Source organism: Gracilinanus agilis, chromosome 6 (assembly GCF_016433145.1).
Source record: "Gracilinanus agilis isolate LMUSP501 chromosome 6, AgileGrace, whole genome shotgun sequence".
Classification (NCBI taxonomy): domain Eukaryota; kingdom Metazoa; phylum Chordata; class Mammalia; order Didelphimorphia; family Didelphidae; genus Gracilinanus; species Gracilinanus agilis.
The window spans coordinates 166083275-166105548 of NC_058135.1; the positions used below are offsets into that span (position 1 = coordinate 166083275).

Here is a 22274-nt window from a genome sequence, read left to right on the forward strand (position 1 = left end):
TCTCCACTTCCAGCTTTGGATTATTATTCAAGTTAGATGTGTATTCCAGACTTATAAAAGATGTGGAAGGTTCACAATGTCTAAGTAAAGCCTGCAATAATACTTTAGGCACATAGCATATGAAATTCTGAGAATCAAATCCTTTAATAAATGTTTGAGGAAGGATGTGGACTTTGGATTTAGTTAGCTTGTTTCTGGAAATATATTTATCTGATATATTTGAAACGATTCACACTATCCATCCTGCTACCCTGGGAACAATAACATTTCCACAGAGGATTAATTGTCCTCCCCACCCAGAACTAAGAGAAATCTCCGGAGTCTTCTTCTCTCAAGATCCACTATTTGAACTCCTATCAAACAAAATTCCCAAATTATAATTTGAATATAATTCAAGTCTTATATACTCGACACCATTAGAACTGTGGGAAATCTGCTTAGTAGAAGACTTCTGTGCCAACGGAATGAAGTGAGCAGAATCAGAACAATTTGTACAGTAACAAGAATAAACCATAACATCGTAAAGACAACTCAGAAAAGCTCAAGAACTCTGGTCAATACAATAACTAAATATAATTCTAGAGGAGCAATGATGGAGCATGCCACCCTCTTCTGTACACTTGAAAGACATAGTTTTGGACACCCACGGTAAAAGGATTTGTTTTGCTCAAGTATACATATTTGTTATAAGGGTTTTTTCCTCCAACAGATAGGGTAGAGGGGAGAGATAGAAAAGAAAATTTTTAAGGAAAAAAAATGATTTTTTTTTAAAGAGAAAACATGCCCAGCCTTAGTTCACACTGAGTAGTCGGTTGTTCAGAAACAAAGCTCTCATGTTGAGGAAACTGGATTTACTCAACAATTTTTTGTCATTCCATTCTAGTAGCACTTATTCCTTTCCTTACCCATTAAAGTTTACCATTGCATTGCTTTCAACAGCTACTTTAAAGTTCATCACAACACCATTTTGTTGCTGATTTGAGTTGGTTTGGCTTAACTTTTTATTACAAGGGAGTCTACTATGAGGTGTGGAGGGTATATCAGGAAATGACTAAAATTTTAGAAGGCATCAACAGCTTTTTAATTTACATTTATCTCTATCCTTTGGATTTCTTGTAATTTTTTCCTCTTTAAACTCCACCCCCCCCAATACATCTGCATGCTATACCTTAGCTATCTTTCTTTTTGTGATATCAGTTTTTCTTTGATATCATCCCCTTTTCTTTTTTCTTTTTTTCCCCATTACTTTCCTGGGGTATTTTATTTCAATTGCTAATGATTTGTTTCTGTGTTTCATGACCATTGTTCCGGAGACAACTTTTTTTTTTTTTTAACTTTCTGTTAGTTGGATAGTGTATTTCAGGGTTTTCAGTGGTTCATTTACAACCTCTTGATCCCTTGTCGTAATTTCAAGTAATTGAAACTTCTATATTAAAAATAAGTTTGATTTGACCACTTACTATATCTTTCCAGCTTTTTATGCTCCTAAGTGTAGTCTCTTGACTTCACTATCTTATCAACAAGTTAGTTCACATAAATAAAATGAAATATCCAGGATGAAAAATCCAAAAATCAGTGATGTAATTTTTAGTAAGTTAAATGTTCAAAATCATACTGAAGTATAGATTGCATCATATCTGTAGAATAACAAAGTGTATAGAATACCTTTAAAAAGATTTTTTATTTCTATAGTTGTATTGTTAGTACTTTTCAAGGACTTTATTCTCCTTATATAAGAGTCACTTTAAGATTTATGACTATCCTTTGTTTTGTTTGTCTTGAGCTCTAAATTTCCTGATAGACAATGCACTTTTTAGTTCCATTCCCAATCTCAGACTACTATTTTTTTTTGCACACATTCCTCCTTCCTGGTTTTTATATCTTTGGTCTTAGCACTTGGGCATAGGGAGGAAAAAAAGACAACTGCTTATGGTTCATGTTCTCTCACTTTCTCTCTTGATCAAAATGTGTGTGTGTGTGTGTGTGTGTGTGTGTGTGTGTGTGTGTGTGTGTGTGTGTGTGTGTTTCCGAAACACTGTGAAATGAATTCCAAGCATAGGCAACATCCTGGGAAAAGAGATGGAGGCAGGAGATGGAATGTCATGATCAGATAACAATAGTGTGGTCTAGTGTGGTTGTAAGGTAGAACATGTGAAGGGAAATGATGAGAAAGTCTTGGAAAGGAACACTGGAAGGGCCTTAAAAGTTACATGGGGAAATCTGCATTTCATCCTAGAGGAAAGAGGGAGCCACCAGTGTAAGTAAGGCGGAAGGTAAGGGTTTTTAAAAAAAAAGAGAGAGAGAGAAAGAAGTTTAAGTTGGATTGAATCTGTAAGTCTCTTCTATAAGAAGGTAGTAGATAGCAGAATGGATTAAAAACTGGAATCTAATAATATGTTGTTGACAAGAAACACACTTGAAATAGGACACACAGAATTCAAAAAAGAGGCTGGAACATAATCTATCATGCTTTAGCTAAGATAAGAAAAAGGCTGGGGTAGCAAGCATGATCTTAGGCAAAATAAAAGCAAAAATAGACCTAAATAAATAAAAGAGATAATTAGGGAAATGACATTTTGCTTAAAGGTACTGTAAAAGACAATAAAGTAAAATCAGAACCCAGGTAGGAGAAGGTATCCAGGAGGAAAGGATAGTCAACGGCATCCTCCTGTGTTACAGGAAAGTCAAGAAGGATGAGTTCTGAGAAAAGACCGTAAATTTAGGAAGTAGGAGACTATTGGGAGCAGCAATCAAGCATTAGAGTTGCAAGCCAGACTGCTTGAAAAGAGAGTGGGAGATGAAAAAATTGGGTTGGTTTTTTTCTTTTGGGGGTGGGGATTGTTGTTTTTAGGAATTTTCCATGAAAAGGGATGAGACCTAGAAAATAAAAGAGAATAACAGGAAAAGAAGAGGGAGATCTGTTTTTGAGTAGACAAGGACAGAGTCCAGAAGTGGGAGGAAGGAGGTGAGGAAAGCAAGGAACAACGAAAGGCACGAGCTTCTGAAGGTAACAATGGGAGATAAGATTAAAGAATAAATAGTGGCAGTGCCCTTACCAGGAAGTACCAGCCCTTCATCGAGGACAAAGAAGAAATGTCCCAGAGAAATGTGCAGAGGGGTTTGGGGACATAGAATATTGCCATCACAATAGATGGTTTCTTTTCCCTCAGGAAAATAATAAACAAAGCCCTCTGCTTAAGAGTTGGGAAGAGTAAGCATAGGCTGCTGCAGGTGAGGTTTGAAATAGTCACAGTTGGGAGTATAAGACAAAGTTAATCAGGGAAGAATAACCATATTGTCCATAGCTGCAGGAAATCGGTTGGGTAGATCCCAAGGCTCATGCCATGATGGTTGTTCAATCATTTCAGTTGTGTTTGACTCTTCGTGACATCATTTGGAGTTTTTTTTTTGGCAAAGATGCTGAAGTGGTTTACCATTTCCTTCTCCAATTCTTTTTACAGATTAAGAAACAAATAGAGGTTAGGTGACTTGCTCAGGGTCACCCAGCTACAAGTATCTCCGGAAGACATCTTCCTGACTCCAAGCCCTGCACTATCCACCGTGCCACCTAGCTGTTCCAGTATGATGGAGAACTCTTGATTATCCAGACTTCTACTAGAAGTCTGGGAAATTGCAGAGCAGCTAATTTTTTTTAAAGCTGAGACTTTTATCTTTTCCTCCCTCACCATCTCCCCCACCCATTCAAAAAGCAAGAAAAACAGAATTTATTAACAAATATATATTATGAATTATACATGCATACAAAACAAATGTCTACTTTAGTGACTGCTGATTTTTTTTTACTTGCCTTGTTCATTTCATTCTTCAAGAATTGGAGAGGGAAAATCTTCTAGAACTGATCTAGACCAATAAAAAGGAGCTGATCTAAGTAGAAATGATGGAACCTTGATAAGAAGTGACCTGTGTCATCTTAGTTTATGAGAGATGGGGGGGGGTGTTATGGGTGAATTTGGGAAAGGTGTTAGGTTAAAGGGGATTTGGAAGGGATGTTGTCAGGGACTTGCTAGGACTGCTATGTCCCCCCCCCCCCTCTGTACTACAGGGGGAAACTGGCCATCCTCTGATAAGTTCATTAGGGTAGATTTCAAGAAGTTCATTCCAAGGGAAGATCATTCAAAGGTGGGGGCGGGGGAGGTTCTAAAGCAAAGCTTCTTTCCCTTTGGGGGCCATGGATTCCTCTGGGGCTCTGGTAAAACCTATGGCCCCTCTGCTCAGAATAATATTTTGAATACAAAAAGTACTGTAGCATTCCTGTGAGCCAGTGAAGCCCTGTTTTTGACTGGTATGGTCCCAGCCCCTCAGGTGAATGTATGGTAAAGTTTAATTGACCTGGGGACCTTGCATTGTTCTCTTGGCCAGACACTTGCTTGCTGCACCAGAACTAGAGTTGTTTTCTGGGCCCAGGTTCCTCCTTTAACTGGTCTGATTGTGGCAAACCAGATTAAAAAGTAACTGAGAAATATTTAATAAAATGAAAAATCCAAGCATTAGTGTTACTAGGAGGCTTTCTAGGTCAGCAAGTGGTCATGGGGATCCTTTTGCATGGTTTGGTGGTCCCATGGCTACTTGAGTTGGATACCACCAGTCATGACCACCCCGTGGCTTCACCTCAGGGCTGACAGGGCAGTTGTCAGCTTTTTGTTTCAAACGCAGTTATTTTGAGGCTGGAGTGGCTTTGGGGACCTGGGGCTGCTGTGCATCTCCTAGCATGGACTACAAATAAATACTGAAGCCTGAACACTTATGCTAAACCCCGTTTTTCTCCCTTAACTTCTATCCCTCTGTGGCAGTGTTGCTCTTCCAGAACCGTTTCTTCCCTTTTTGCTCAATAATTACAAATGAAACCAATTGTAGTGAAATAATTTTTTTAAAAATCAAGTCCCTGGACCCCAGGTTATAAATCCCTGTTCCCGACACACACACACACACACACACACACACACACACAGCCAAGACAGCCAAGAAGGAAAAGGGAATGAGGTCCGAAGGAGCTCCTAGCTGCCTAGGAAAGCCACTGACTTGCACAACCCAGGCAGAGAAGGTGAGAGGGAGCCATGGCAGGCACGATATCGTTACAAAAGGGCATCTGTGGCCATCTTTCCAGTGTTGGTGGCACCTTCCCGACAACGCCCCCAGCCTCACAACTCACTGGCTCCTGCAGAGCCCAGGTGCTCCTCCTTCCCCACGGCCCCATCCACACTATCCCTCCTCTCTCGCTAGGTATCCAGCAGTTTCTCGTGGAGGTCCGTCGGGCCGTTATCCCCGAACCTGCGGAGCATTCCCTTCCTTTGTCCGGAAAGCTTCCTCTCGGTACCCACTCTTTGCCCTTCTAATAGGAAACATCAGGACGTTCCCCGGAAAAACACGGATCCCTAGGGCTGTCCATCTTCTTCCAAAGTGGCTTCTAAGAGAGGAAGAGAAGACCGCAGGTGCGGCGACCCTGCCATCGGCTTCCCGGAGGAAGAACTCTGCCCTTGCTTTAAGGATAGGATCCTCATTTCTCCTCACTCCCTGTGCCTCAGTCTTCCGGGTTCTTCACCTCAGCGCGCCTGGCTGGCCATCTCCTCCACCCTTCGGTTCCTTCCTAGGCAATCACTTGCCCTTGTTCTGTCTCCTCCTTTCCCAATTCAAACCCTTAGTGAATAATGTCTGCTCTGAACTCTGGAATCTCTCGTTCTCTTGTTCCGCTGCTGCTCAGACCTGGCCAAGCCCCAGCTCTGGGTTACTCCTGCCATCTGCCTCCTTTCCTAGTCACCATCTGCGGAGCGGAGGCTGCGTTGTCAGTCTCACGACTGTGCTAATTGAGCCCACTCCATATTTGGTACCCAATCTCAAATAGGCAAGGGTGTGCTTTTACTCCCTGTGGGTTTTCAAAGGGCTTTGGATGTTATGTCGTTTTAACCTCACAACAAGCCATGTGCTATTATTATCTCCATTTTTACAGAGGAGGAAACTAAGATAGAGGCTGCGACTTGAGCAAGATCACATAGCCACGTAGGTGTCTGATGTACGACTCATACACAGTTCTTCCGGACTCCAATACTATCTCTGACTTTTTTTTCTAACTGATTCTCAATTCCTCTCCCCTGGCACAGTGGCTATGGCAGACATTCTCAAGTTTCTCCCCACATTCATTTGGCAGAGGATCTCACCTCACCCTCCGTAAAGAACCAAGGATATATACACCATAAGCGCCTCTTGTCCTCATTTCACAACTCCTTGAGTTGACCCATCACTTTTTTAAAATTCATTTTAAAGAGGTGGCCTCTTTTCAAGGAGGCCAATCCCTCAAGCCTTTTTTAGGACACAGGCCCACTATCATTCCCTGTCACCCTGCCCCCCATTTCCCTTTTCTGCATATAAAAGCACTAAGACTGCTATCCTTCAAGAAATCCTTCACTAGGGAATTGTGCTTTGGCTGAGTTGGGGGGAGAGGGAAAGAACATGAAACATGTAACTATGGGAAAATATTCAAAATTTAAATTTAAAAATTTAAATTTTAAATTAATAAAAAAAAGAATCCTTCACTAGGTCCTAGATGTCCATTAGCTGTGGGTCTCTATGGTGCCTCCCTTTCTCCTGGGGGTGGGGGGGTCCGAGGGGGTTAGGGTGGAAGCCATCTACTTCCTCTGCTCACTTTTTTCTAAAACTTACTTTAACATAACCAGAGATATTTACTAAATCTAATCAGTCTTTTCTCATTCATCTTTCTGAGCCTCTCTGAAAGTCCGTTCTTTCCCCTCTGGGATATCCAAGAAATGTCCCAGAGAAATCCCCTTCCTTCAGGCCATTATCTCTCACACAGATTAATACTAATTGGGCTTTATGCAATTTCTCCCCATTCCCACCCATTGACAAGGCAGCTAGCTAAGAAAGTGATTTTCCTAAGGAACACGTTACTCCTATTCAACAAATGTGAGTGGCTTAATAACTCTAGGATTAAATATAAACTCCCCTGCATGGCATTGAAGTCTTCACAACCTGGCTCCTTCCTACCTTGCCAATGCTTTTATACCTCTCCCTCACCCTTCACAGTTTTTCCAGTCATGCCAGCCTATAATGTATATATATATATATATATATATATATATATATATATATATACACTGGGCTACAGTTAGANGGGGGAGGTTCTAAAGCAAAGCTTCTTTCCCTTTGGGGGCCATGGATTCCTCTGGGGCTCTGGTAAAACCTATGGCCCCTCTGCTCAGAATAATATTTTGAATACAAAAAGTACTGTAGCATTCCTGTGAGCCAGTGAAGCCCTGTTTTTGACTGGTATGGTCCCAGCCCCTCAGGTGAATGTATGGTAAAGTTTAATTGACCTGGGGACCTTGCATTGTTCTCTTGGCCAGACACTTGCTTGCTGCACCAGAACTAGAGTTGTTTTCTGGGCCCAGGTTCCTCCTTTAACTGGTCTGATTGTGGCAAACCAGATTAAAAAGTAACTGAGAAATATTTAATAAAATGAAAAATCCAAGCATTAGTGTTACTAGGAGGCTTTCTAGGTCAGCAAGTGGTCATGGGGATCCTTTTGCATGGTTTGGTGGTCCCATGGCTACTTGAGTTGGATACCACCAGTCATGACCACCCCGTGGCTTCACCTCAGGGCTGACAGGGCAGTTGTCAGCTTTTTGTTTCAAACGCAGTTATTTTGAGGCTGGAGTGGCTTTGGGGACCTGGGGCTGCTGTGCATCTCCTAGCATGGACTACAAATAAATACTGAAGCCTGAACACTTATGCTAAACCCCGTTTTTCTCCCTTAACTTCTATCCCTCTGTGGCAGTGTTGCTCTTCCAGAACCGTTTCTTCCCTTTTTGCTCAATAATTACAAATGAAACCAATTGTAGTGAAATAATTTTTTTAAAAATCAAGTCCCTGGACCCCAGGTTATAAATCCCTGTTCCCGACACACACACACACACACACACACACACACACACAGCCAAGACAGCCAAGAAGGAAAAGGGAATGAGGTCCGAAGGAGCTCCTAGCTGCCTAGGAAAGCCACTGACTTGCACAACCCAGGCAGAGAAGGTGAGAGGGAGCCATGGCAGGCACGATATCGTTACAAAAGGGCATCTGTGGCCATCTTTCCAGTGTTGGTGGCACCTTCCCGACAACGCCCCCAGCCTCACAACTCACTGGCTCCTGCAGAGCCCAGGTGCTCCTCCTTCCCCACGGCCCCATCCACACTATCCCTCCTCTCTCGCTAGGTATCCAGCAGTTTCTCGTGGAGGTCCGTCGGGCCGTTATCCCCGAACCTGCGGAGCATTCCCTTCCTTTGTCCGGAAAGCTTCCTCTCGGTACCCACTCTTTGCCCTTCTAATAGGAAACATCAGGACGTTCCCCGGAAAAACACGGATCCCTAGGGCTGTCCATCTTCTTCCAAAGTGGCTTCTAAGAGAGGAAGAGAAGACCGCAGGTGCGGCGACCCTGCCATCGGCTTCCCGGAGGAAGAACTCTGCCCTTGCTTTAAGGATAGGATCCTCATTTCTCCTCACTCCCTGTGCCTCAGTCTTCCGGGTTCTTCACCTCAGCGCGCCTGGCTGGCCATCTCCTCCACCCTTCGGTTCCTTCCTAGGCAATCACTTGCCCTTGTTCTGTCTCCTCCTTTCCCAATTCAAACCCTTAGTGAATAATGTCTGCTCTGAACTCTGGAATCTCTCGTTCTCTTGTTCCGCTGCTGCTCAGACCTGGCCAAGCCCCAGCTCTGGGTTACTCCTGCCATCTGCCTCCTTTCCTAGTCACCATCTGCGGAGCGGAGGCTGCGTTGTCAGTCTCACGACTGTGCTAATTGAGCCCACTCCATATTTGGTACCCAATCTCAAATAGGCAAGGGTGTGCTTTTACTCCCTGTGGGTTTTCAAAGGGCTTTGGATGTTATGTCGTTTTAACCTCACAACAAGCCATGTGCTATTATTATCTCCATTTTTACAGAGGAGGAAACTAAGATAGAGGCTGCGACTTGAGCAAGATCACATAGCCACGTAGGTGTCTGATGTACGACTCATACACAGTTCTTCCGGACTCCAATACTATCTCTGACTTTTTTTTCTAACTGATTCTCAATTCCTCTCCCCTGGCACAGTGGCTATGGCAGACATTCTCAAGTTTCTCCCCACATTCATTTGGCAGAGGATCTCACCTCACCCTCCGTAAAGAACCAAGGATATATACACCATAAGCGCCTCTTGTCCTCATTTCACAACTCCTTGAGTTGACCCATCACTTTTTTAAAATTCATTTTAAAGAGGTGGCCTCTTTTCAAGGAGGCCAATCCCTCAAGCCTTTTTTAGGACACAGGCCCACTATCATTCCCTGTCACCCTGCCCCCCATTTCCCTTTTCTGCATATAAAAGCACTAAGACTGCTATCCTTCAAGAAATCCTTCACTAGGGAATTGTGCTTTGGCTGAGTTGGGGGGAGAGGGAAAGAACATGAAACATGTAACTATGGGAAAATATTCAAAATTTAAATTTAAAAATTTAAATTTTAAATTAATAAAAAAAAGAATCCTTCACTAGGTCCTAGATGTCCATTAGCTGTGGGTCTCTATGGTGCCTCCCTTTCTCCTGGGGGTGGGGGGGTCCGAGGGGGTTAGGGTGGAAGCCATCTACTTCCTCTGCTCACTTTTTTCTAAAACTTACTTTAACATAACCAGAGATATTTACTAAATCTAATCAGTCTTTTCTCATTCATCTTTCTGAGCCTCTCTGAAAGTCCGTTCTTTCCCCTCTGGGATATCCAAGAAATGTCCCAGAGAAATCCCCTTCCTTCAGGCCATTATCTCTCACACAGATTAATACTAATTGGGCTTTATGCAATTTCTCCCCATTCCCACCCATTGACAAGGCAGCTAGCTAAGAAAGTGATTTTCCTAAGGAACACGTTACTCCTATTCAACAAATGTGAGTGGCTTAATAACTCTAGGATTAAATATAAACTCCCCTGCATGGCATTGAAGTCTTCACAACCTGGCTCCTTCCTACCTTGCCAATGCTTTTATACCTCTCCCTCACCCTTCACAGTTTTTCCAGTCATGCCAGCCTATAATGTATATATATATATATATATATATATATATATATATATATATACACTGGGCTACAGTTAGAAAAGACTGAAGTTAAACTTTGACTTCAGACATTAGCTGCATAGCCCTGGAAGTCACTTAACCACTACCTCAGTTTTCTCAACTGTAAAACAGACATAATAGCACCTGAATCTCAAGGTTGTTGTGAAAACCAAGTAAGATCTGTAAAGCACTTAGCACAGTTGCCTGGCACACAGCAGGCACTTATTAAATGCTTCTTCTCTTCCTCAACTGCACATTCCCCTTCTTGCCATTCCTCATATAGGGCTTTAGTTCCTGTCTATGCCAGAAATATTATCCCTCCTAGAACCCTGATTTTCTTCAAAAATCATATAAAGCATCCCCTTCTCAGTGGAAGGCCTTTCCTGAATTCTCCTTATTCTACCTACTAGTGGTCTTTCCCCTATAAAGTTGCCTTGCATTTAAATTGATATGAAATATGTATATGTGTATATATGCATTCTTGTTGTCTCCCACCAGAAGAATATAAGCTCCTTGAGGGCAAGGATTGTTTTCCTTATGTCTTTATCCCCAGCATCAAGCACATGGAGATTAATGTTTGCCAACTGAATGAGCTGCAAGGGCCCTAAGAATGAACACTTGAAATAAATGCAAAGGTAAGGATAACAGATAGTTGGATTTTAAGAAAAGTTAAGAGTTAGATGACCACTCAGGTACCCTCCAACTTTAAATCTGTGAGCTCCTACAAGAGAAAGGACAAAGAAATGGCAAGTTTATTACACGACAAAATCTTAAAAGTAAAAAACTGACAACACAAAGTTGAAATAGGAGGTGTAAATGGAAGTTCCCAAAAGGATGAGATGATACATCCAATTTTAATAGTTCATATTTACATTTTAAATAGACCCTCAAATGGCAACAGTTTAGAAGAGAACATTTAGATAAAACTAAAAGTTTCATACTGAGGGAGAGGGGGAAGGGAAATAGAACTTATTAAGCTGTATACATGCTTATGTGTTCCAGGAATTGTATTGAATGCTTTAAAAATATTTTCTCTTCATATGAAAAAATGCTCTCAATCACGACTGATTAGAGAATTGCAAATTAAAACAACTGAGATTTCACCCCAGACCTATCAGATTAGCTACTATGATCTAAAAAGAAAATGACAAATGTTGGAGGGGATGTGGGAAAATTGAGACACTAATGTGTTTTTGGTAGAGTCGTGAACTGATTTAAACATTCTGGAGAAGGATCTGTAACTAGGCCCAAAGGGCTATAAAACTATGCACTACTAGGTCTGTATCCCAAAGAAATAAAAAAGGAAAAAGATTTATATGTACAAAAATATTTATGTTACCTCTTTTTTTGGTGGCAAAAAGAATTAAGGAAATAGCCATCAATTAGGGAATGGCTAAACAAGTGGTGGTATGAGATTGTGATGGAATGCTATTGCCCTATAAGAGATGAGGAGCAAGATACTCAGAAAAAATCTGGAAAGACTTAGAAGAATTGATGCAAAGTGAAATGAACAGAACCAGGAGAACACTGTACAGAGTAACAGCAATACTGTATTGAACAACTATAAGTGACTTAGGTATTCTCAGCAATACAATGATTCAAGACAATTCCAAAGGACTTACGATGAAAAATGCTATCCACCTCCAGAGAAAGAACTGCTGGGAGTCTCAATATAAATTGAAGCATCCTGTTTTTCCCCTCCACCCTTTCTTCTTCTATTTTTTGTGGGGAGGGTGGTTCTGTGTTTTCTTTCACAACATGACTAACATGGAAGTATATTTTGTATCATTACATATGAATAACCTATATCAAATTGCTTGCCTTCTAAGGGAGGAAGGGGAGGGAGAAAAAGAATGTTGAACTTAAAATTTTTTTAATGTCAAAAAAATTTTTACATATAGTTGGGGAAAAATGAAGTATTAAAAAATTTTAATCATTTCCTTTGATCCTCAAAACAACTTTGGGAGGTAGGTGCCCCACTTTACAGTTGAGAAAACTGAGGCAATTAGGGGTTACATGGCACTTACAACTAGTGTGTGCGGCCAAATTTGAATTCAGGTCTTGTTGATCTGCTTCAGCATTATATCCACTGGAAGTATTTTAGAATTATAAGGTTGTACAGTGCAACTTTCTCATTTTGCAATGATGGATCAGTATTTACACAGGTTAACTATAACTTGTAGTAGAGTTAGGATTTAAATCCATGCCTATAGAAACCAAACCCAACACTTTCTACTATGAAATTTTAGGAAATCATTATCAAGGAAAACATACTGAGCTATTAAATATTTAAAAGCAAATGTAGTTTAAAAAAAAACACAGAAAAATCACACCATTTCTGAAACCAAACACAAATTCTTTTTATTTGTGGGAATACCATTTTACATCAACTCCATTAAAACCTAAAACCAACCTGCTGAAGTCCTGTTAGGTGGCATGACAGTATTTCAGTTAAGCGGTGAATCACAAGACTTGCACACCTCATGTATGTAATGCAAATACTGAAGACATAAAAGCATTCACAGTTACAGGTTAGCTGTTTGTCTGTGTAACAAGCAGTAACCTCCAGTAGAAATTATTTTGTGACAAAAAAAAAAAAATCAACCCACATTTTGGTCTCATTTACAGACAACCAACAATTCGGTTGGAGAATGAATTCTATACATTTATCATACAACATATGAAAGGATAAGGCTTACAGAGGTATTTTAGCAGTTGTAAGAATTAAAATTAGGGGAACAAGCTAATTTTTAAAGCTTTCTGTATAAACTTCAAAAGTACAGTTAAAATAGAAATGAGGTCAAAAAATGTTAAGTTGGACAAAAGTGTAAAGATTTTCTACTCAGGGTTACAAAAAAAACATTTAAATTGTACTTCATGCTTCAAAAAGACACATTAGAGCAGGTGTTTTTTAAAGAATCTATTAATGAAACCTCTGACCAACCACTGTAGTAATATAAATCTAAACTTGACATTCCACTCCATTGTGAGCACTTGTCTTGTTCAAATATTATGAGGAAGAAAGGGTAGAGAACCTTATTGGAAATGGAAAAACTTGAGAAGAAAAACATACTAATCTTTTTGGCACAAGCCACTAAATAACCATTTGATGATGTTTATGATACAATATCAACCTAGTCTAGAGATAAGTAGACAGAGACTAAAAAAAAAAAAAAGTCTAAGCATCCCATCCCTCTAATACCTCTCTCTACTCCTAAATAAAACTACACATTAAAATAGAAGGGGAGGGGAAAGGGGAGAAGATAAGGAATCTCCAATCAAATAATCCCAAAGGCATATTAAAAAAAGTTTAAAATCTGCAAAATGAAAACCATTCAAGATTTTCCAAGCATGTAGATTTTGGTAGTCCCATATTGAGATTCATATTTTTAATATCAGACATCATCAATGGCTTTCTCAGGTTCAATCCTCCATTGCTAAAAAGTTTAATTATTCATGTAATGCAATGTTCCCTTTGCAACAATCTTTATATTCTGAGAGAACTTGTACCATTTAGTAATTCTTTTGAAAGTTTATCAAAAAATAAAAATAAAACAAATCTAGTGTTTTGTGTGTTGCTGTTACTTTTTTAAAAGAAAACCACAACTAATCAAATTTATGATACATTACTTCTAAAATGTGGTTTGTTTGTAAATGGGATTAAAACAGTATTCTATATACTATCTTCCCTCTGGATATCACCACTGAAATATGTACATTTACATTAAAATCCTTTCAAAATATTGAATTTGATATTGGTTGTTTGCCATAAACATTTTCTAATTCACTCAACAGTTATTATCTTGTGCAAATTGGCACTCAAAAAATGACCAAATATGAGCATAACAATCAAGTATGCGTAATAATTATATAGCTTTTGACACTACTATATGCTTTTCTTGCAGCAAACCAAACATTCCTATTTGGTGGGGAAAGGTAGTACACTTGTATTTTTACCATAATGTGATTTTGTATATGCACGCACACCCACTGTGTGTGTGTGTATGTATGTATGTATGTATGTAATTTCTATCTTTGGGGGATGAATTAGAACAGAGGGGAAAATTCAAATAAAACCTGAAACCCTGGACACTGTTAGCAGAAAAACTGTGATATGGTAGTGTGGAGGAGCACGTCTGTGTGTTTTTTCTCATTTCATATAGCTCAAACAATTTTCATTTACTCTAAGATTGGGGGTAGGGGGAAAAGAAGAACCTCTCAAATTTTGACCAAGTTCAAATGAGTTCCAATTACTTGCCTGGTCTTGGATTCTGCTCATATACATAATAGCTACATTCATTTCATTTGTTCAAATGCACCAATAGCTTCTTATTTGTCAAACAACCATAAAATTTTCTGTTTTCATAAAACCTTAGGGACTGCATTATTTATTTAATAGCACCAAATATACTGAAGAAAGAAGTGTTGGTATTGACAAAACATTTCCTAAGGAAGGGTAAGGCAAAGAAAACAAGACATAAAATGCAAACCTTAAGATACCATTCCATTCTCTCTAATTTTCCTCATTTGGGCAAATAGTGGCTAAAACTTCCCTGTACAAATTACTTAGTCACCAAAAAAAAGTGGTCCCAATGTAAAAGATATTGTATATTTAACTCAATGCTGGTGGTTTCATATTCATTGCCTGCAATGAACATTTTGCCAGGAAAAACCCAGCAGGAAAAAAAAAAAAAAGAAGAAAAAGAAATCCCTGCTATTCAATACAGTTCTTTAATTACATAAGAAATCGAAAATTAGACACTATGAAAGCTTAACTAAAAATTCAAACGGTGACCCACAGTTGGCTGTAGTTGATAAATTGTGATTGCCAACAAATCATTAGTGTTTGAGTGAAGGAGGATATAAATTTTAGTTTTCGTAGCTTAAGGAAACAATAGGTGCCGGAACATTCTTCGTAAGCCAAAAGAAAAGAAAGGGTTGAGGAGGAAGGATGGGTGCATGGCAAAGGCAATTTAAATCTCATATTTGTAAAGGTACATTTTTAATTTGCTGATTTTTACCACTATCTAAAATACTACAGGATTTTTCTAAACATAAAAAAATGTTTAATATGTTTGTTTTTAAAAAAAACAATATATACCAAATAGAAATTATCTGTGGCATGTTACAACTCTGTATCCAAACAATTAGCCATTTTTAAAGGTCAATACTTTTAACTCAAATTAAGTGACATTTGGCATGTGCTGCTGAAGGAATAAATGACACTCATTCCCCTATCAAAAAACTGACCTCTTAAACAGAAATGTTATACTGGCAATGGCTGCTCATGGCAACAATGTCCAAAGAGTTCTTTAGTCTTGTTTTCTGAAATGCTACATTTGAGACCAAATAAAGAAATAAAAGATCCATTTGAAAAAAGTGACGAAAATGTGCCACAAAATTATTTTTACAATACATTTCTGCAGAAATAATCTCTAGGTGAAGCTTTTTTATACACATATACAAAATTTAAACAGCAATATACACATAATCACAGTGAAGACATTGGCAAATTCACCAATCTGTAGTGTAAATACAAAATGCAAAGCAGCCTTCAAAGAGGACAATGCCACACAGCAAGCGTCATAGGCTTGTTAAATAGCAAACACCACAACTTCCCTGCAGAAGGGACACTGTGCGAGAAAAGCAGCATGCGCTTTGATACAAACAGCAATTTATGGCTAATGGTTGACAGAACTGTGCTAACAGGGACTCTTGAGCTGCTGTGCATAGTTAAATTCCTATGTCATCTGTTTCTCTTTATACCACTCCACAAATTCATCCAACAAAACTGGCCCTGTAGAGAGAGAGAAAGTGAGTATATTTTACATAAATTCTTTCAAGAGGATGGTGGGAAAAAAGTAAATACACCCCGCTGATACTCACATGCTCCATCTTCATCATAGTTGCTAAGGTCAAGATTAATTGTTCTGCTAAACTCTAGCACATTGCACCACTGATCTTTGTTTATGACTTTATATTTTGATTGCTGTTAAAAAGATAAAATGTAAGTGAAATGTGGAATAATTAGAAATTGTTTCATAATCTATATTATAGAACTTTGTGACAAATATATTAAAACAAAGGATTCAAATTGCTTGGACCAAGTAAACAGAATTATATAGTAGAATAAAAATGGTATTTAAGAATCTGATCAATATCTTCTTGACAAAAATACTACAGAAATTCCAAAGGGGGGGGGGGGAAGAATGGCAGATTTATCTAACAGTCATGATGATATGAGGGTCAGAAAAATCCATATCCTTCAGCCTTGAGATATTAGAGATTCACAATGGGAAGTTTTTATCTTCTAAATACATTGGATTCTCACCAAGATTTCTACTTTAATTCTAGCTGAGGGGGCAGCTGGGTAGCTCAGTGGATTGAGAGCCAGGCCTAGAGACAGGAGGTCCTAGGTTCAAATCCGGCCTCAGACACTTCCCAGCTGTGTGACCCTGGGCAAGTCACTTGACCCCCATTATTGCCTACCCTTACTACTCTTCCACCTATAAGTCAATACACAGAAGTTAAGGGTTTAAAATAAAAAAAAAAAGAAGAAGAAGAAGAATTCTAGCTGAATCAGGCCAATAGGTATTTACTATAATGTAGGTTTATTGTATTCTCACTACTATTAGGTTCAACAGAGAATACAAAAATAGAGGATAAAGTCCTTGACCTTAAAAGAAAAGTAAAAATAGGTACACACAAATCAAAATAAAACAATTAAACATAACCTTACAAGAGTAAATAATATATAAGTGGCAATTTTAATCACAATGTTTTAGTATCCTCTGTGTGTCATCTAACCTCCTATAGGAAAGGCTCATATTCTAGATTTCTCTTCCACACAATATCACAATGCTTAAATCACCTAATAAAACAACCCATGAGGCCAATAATTGGAAATCATGGAATCACATAAGCCATAAAAGTGTATAAATAACAAAAACCATAACTGAAGTCTTTACAACAGAAAAAATTTATAACAGTAAGGATTGCTGTCACTATGCTATTTTAAAGAGAAAAACAAAACGATATAAGCTAATCTGTACTCTTTTCTACCCTCCCACCCTCCCCACCAGCAATAACAACAAAAAATAAGTTCAAAGCAGGAAATCTATGTCTACTCATTCCTTTCAAGGTAACTTTGAAAAGTTAAGTTCCAATAAAGAAAACACATAGGCATGCTCACGAATACTGTGCAGTTTATACTTGTCCAAGAGCCTCTTCAACATCTAATTCTAACACTTTCTCCAATGGCAATTGCTTTTCAATGATTTTCATAGTGGTAATACTTGCCCTTCATAGGAGAATCAACTGCTAGTTAATATTCTTTAGAATGGCCAATTTAGCATAATAAAAGTTCTTTTTTGCCACTAGCTAGTATTTTATTTTTTTAAACCTCTATCTTCCATCTTAGAATTGATACTAAGTATTGGTTCCAAAGCAGAAGACTGGTTAAGGGCCAGGCATTTGGGGTTAGTGACTTGCCCAGGGTCACACAGCTAGAAAATGTCTTAGGCCAAATTTGAATCCAGGACCTCCCACCTCTAGGCTTAGCTCTCTATTCACTGAATTCACTGAATTATTTATTCGCTAGTATTTAGCTGCCCACTAGCTAGTATTTTGTAAGAAAATGGAAGTCTGAAACAGCTTTACCTGGGTCTCAAAGTTATGAACTGAGTGAAATTTTATCATTAAGTTACATTAATAAACAATATACTAAGCTGATGTCTTTAGTGGTTAGTTTGGAAATTTAACCTTCTACTTTTTTAGTGGTAAGTTTGGAAGTTAATCTTCCAGTTTTTATAAGCATAATCAATATTTCAAAGAATCTTTTATTAATATGGACCCTCCTGCCTGTCTTCTCATCTCCTGAGACCAGTTTCTGACTTCCTATGAAGTTTTCACAAGAAATTTGCCCAACAGGTTAGTGATCTTCTTTTGGGCCTCTGGACATCACATGGATACCAATTTAGCAACAACGGCTATCTGTGATACTTTGCTTTGAATACAAGACCAAGAAATGCATCTCCCTGATATTATTTATATCATTTGTGACATTAACCAATTTGAATCCCACTGCCTTTTGGGTGATTTGCAATTTGTAGCTAGCTACATATAGTATTTCCAGGACTATAGCTATTAAAAAGATGGGTTTTTACTTCAAGTAGTAATTTAGAGATACCAAAATGCAATTCAAATTCTCTTCCTCTTTCTAAATTCTGGATCTAAGTCTTCATCATTGGCATTTCTCCAAGACATCATACTGACTAATCAATTCAATGGGTGCATATGCATAAAAGGTAGTCAACAAGCATTTATTAAGCACCTACTATATTTCAGGAACTGTGATAAGTGAAAGAAAGAAAGAATGAAGGAATCTAATGGGGAAAGAAAACAAACAAAAGAAATTTGAAAAAGGAGTAGGAGAAGAGAGCTAACTAGGACAACAGGGCATGACAGTAAAGTCCAGAAGAGTGCATTGGGTGGAAAATGAAGACATAGCAGGTGTGGGTACCTTCTTTAAACAGAGCTCTCCTATTCCACCTGCTCCAATAAGAAAGAGGGGCATCAGGGTCACCACAGGAACCCCTTTTTCCATTTGGACTCCGAACTGGATACCCTCCATAATGGCAGAAAAACCTTTTGTGAGCATGAATTGCTCTGTTTCATGCCTTCATTACTATAACCAAAGAATTACTAAACATTCTCTTGAGTTTATCAAGGAATATTTTACCATCATAATACCAACATGGCAGACAACTTGGCAGGATCCTTATTTTTGGTCATCACTTTTCAATAAGAATGTTATGTTCAAGAAGTGTAAATTATTTGTATTAGTGTATATAGTGCTCTATGGTCCAACAAAGCATTTTGTATGCATTACTTCATTTGAATGTAAGCCAAAATATGAAATTACTTTAAGACCTAAAATTTTCACATTTCTAGAGAATTCTAGCACCTTTTGTTCAAAAAGGGGGTTAATAATCATTTTCAAAAAAATTAATAACAGCATTTTTTTCTAGGCCCCTACAAAATAGTGCTAAGTATGTTTAAGTGTTCATGAAAACATAAAATGAGTGTGTATTTTTAAAAAATCAAACTGGAAATGGCAGCTTACTATTTCATCTGTGATCTTTTTTGTTACTGGCTATATTAAATATTATTGTTGGAGTCCTCATTTAAAATATGCAGAAAAATGATCTGTGTTTACAGAAAAGTCTTCCCAAAGGACTTCTCATACTAATATTTTTTTTCCTTTATGAATGAGTTCAAAGGAAATGGAACCAAGGGAAGGAGAAAGGAAAATGTCATAGTTGATACAAAATAAAAACTGGCACTTGGGATCTCATTTTGGCTACTGTTATTACTTTTCAACAAAAGATTAATCAATTATTATATTACATTATTATATTGTGTCAAAAGCATATAGTCAGTAGTTCAGAAATTCTAATCAAATATATTTTCATATTAAAGGAAATTTTTTAAAGCCTAGGTTTTTTCAAACTAAAAATGTTTACTCAATAGAGAAACTGGTCAAATCTCACAGGTCTCATGTATATATATATGTGTGTGTGTATACAATATGTGTATACAATATATGTATACATGTATAAATATACACAACTGACAATAACAGCCTCTTTTTTGTCTTATTTTGTCTATAATGTTGTAGAGGCAGTGGTGTCACACTCAAATAAAAATTGATCCTTATTGGCCTCATAATGACTTAGAAAACCACAAAGTAACATTATCTATGATGTACTATAATTTTATTTTTAATCTAGCACTCCAGTTTTGTGGGCAGCAACCAGTTGAGTTTGACACCTCTGCTGTAGGCAACTACTTGTGAGGAAACCAACTCTACTAACTGCCATAAGCAAATAGACTAATTCAGTCTCAGTGAATTTCTAGGGACACTGAGGATGACTTTCCTCAGGATTATATAGCCAATATAACAAGTGCTTTTTACTTGAGCTCAAAAATATTTAAATAAAGGGAGAGTTTTTCAAATGAAGAGAGATAGGCCAGGGAAAAATTATTTATACCTAAGAATATTTCAGTGTATTTATAACATATTATTGCTATGAAACTTTTAAAAATTTAAAGCATAAATGAAATGAGGCCCAAATTACTGATACCAATATATCATAAAGACAATGTTCTCCCAAGACAAAATTTAACTTTAAAATGCAATAACAATTATGTAAAATTTAACAACTAAAATATATGAATGGTTTTTTTAAAAAGCAAATAAACATTTCACTAAATAGCATCATTTTGTACCTCTAGGAATTGGTGGAATACTGGGAAAAGGGGCCAGGTTTTCCCTAACAACAGTCCCAACATGCATTTGGCAGTATTGATGTCTAGGCTTCGCTGGTCCTTTTCCTGTTTAAAAGACAAAAATATGAATGAGACAGTTGAAGAAATGTTTTAAATTTCAAGCACCAAAACTTCTATTTAATTTAAAAAGAAAAATCCCTGAAAACTGTTCACTTATCACAAACATCACAAAAACCCCTAGGAGATAATAAAGGTCAAGAGAGTAAGTAGGAAATGGGAATTATTATGAAAAAGTTACAATTTCACAAGAGAATAAAATATATGTCTTTTAAATGATCGACAAAAACCAAATCAATTAAATCCACACTAGCAAATACTGCTATTTCATAAAGAAATCCACAAGGTGAGCAACTAATTTGACACTTGCTTTATTTACAAAAATAAAAAACCAAAATAATTTTAATATTTACAAACAGATTTAGATGTTCCAAGACAAGAAACAGAGAATCTCTCATTTTTAGTAATGTATTTTCAAGAAGTTAAATCCACAACAACTTCATTAGCTATTTTCCTTCTATAACTACTCACTAGTATATTCTACACGTTGAAATCGAACCAAACCAAATCCATCCTGACATCATAATTTTATGTTTCTGGAGATTCTCTTCAAACCAGTCAGCCTACAAACAAGAAATTTGCATATATCCACTCTCTGGAAAAATAAAATCTACATGTATTCCCACTGAAAAGAAAGTTTTTAGCAATATATAATGCAGCCATAGACCTCCATACATGATGACCATGAAAAATACTTCATGTTAGGTACAGAGGCTACATATTTCATTGAGAAAACCCAAAGAGACAATGCACATTAACGGATAAAAAAAGACAGATTTGGTTCTTCTCCACTGTACTTCTCACAAACAAGTAATTTTTATTTCACATTTTTTTCTCCAAAAGTCACTATTTTTAGAATTAGAACTAAAAAGTACCTTAGAAAAAAGAATTGAAGGATCAAGACTCTGATAAAATACTTGGTCAAAGTCAGCATCCACCAAATAATAGGTATCATCATAAAATAGTTTTCAGATCTGCAGCCAATGTTAAGAAAACAGAGCTATCTGCATGAACTGGAAACTTCTGATTTTGGTCTAGCTAAAAAGGCAGTGCTTTCTCACAATATGAAATATAGGATGCTTTATCTAAAACAATAAACAATAAATTTTCTTAAATTTTAATGTATTTTATCTTAGCAACATGTAATCACAAACACATCTTGGTAAGATGTGATTATTGCAAGCATTATCAAGTAATAATTCAAGTGTTCTTCCATGTGCAAAAAAAAAAAAATCCCTAACTACAGTATTATATTTAGTGGTAATGAATTTAACAATTCAGAAATGTGTGTACCTCAATCAACAAATAACAAATGAAGAAGACAAAAGCACAACAGCTTGCTAAGGAGAATCCACAACAATTTTATTCCTAGGATCACTCACTGTCGTTTTTCTCACAGTGAATGGTATTTGTCTACAAACAGATCAGGCAAGATGCTTATATAACCTCATCTCTATTAGTGGAAACTCTGCATAAGTACCACAACAGTAGGGATTAACCTAAACCTAAAAGTTTCTATGCAAGCAGGTAGCCTGAGTCAATGTTTGACTGCCTACTGGATATCTGAGTCATCATCTTATTTAAGATTGTACTGTTCACACAACAGAGGGGAGTGTCTAGAAATGTGTACTAATGCCTCAACCTAACCAAAACTGGTTAATCTGCCACATTTGGCAAGTTTTTAGCTTCTGCCTTGTACTCTCCAGGCAAGTGGAATGCTATAATTATTCCACTTGAAAACAATCATGTTACAGAACACCAAAAACTA

At 37.6% G+C, this 22274-nt stretch overlaps 1 protein-coding gene across 2 annotated transcripts in view; it reads right to left on the reverse strand.

Moving 5' to 3' along the window:
• Positions 1–15825: 15825 nt before the first annotated feature.
• Positions 15826–22274, reverse strand: part of DCUN1D4 (defective in cullin neddylation 1 domain containing 4) — a 50476-nt gene continuing 44027 nt past the window's right edge. The window contains exons 6-8 of one of the 2 annotated variants that reach the window (XM_044680784.1): positions 20390–20494; positions 15986–16088; positions 15826–15896 (exon numbers count right to left, since the gene is read on the reverse strand). In XM_044680784.1, coding sequence (XP_044536719.1) covers positions 15841–15896; positions 15986–16088; positions 20390–20494 — 264 coding nt within the window. In that variant the 3' untranslated portion in view covers positions 15826–15840. The remainder of the gene's footprint in view (positions 15897–15985; positions 16089–20389; positions 20495–22274) is intronic. The other variant, XM_044680785.1, reaches the window with a different exon arrangement.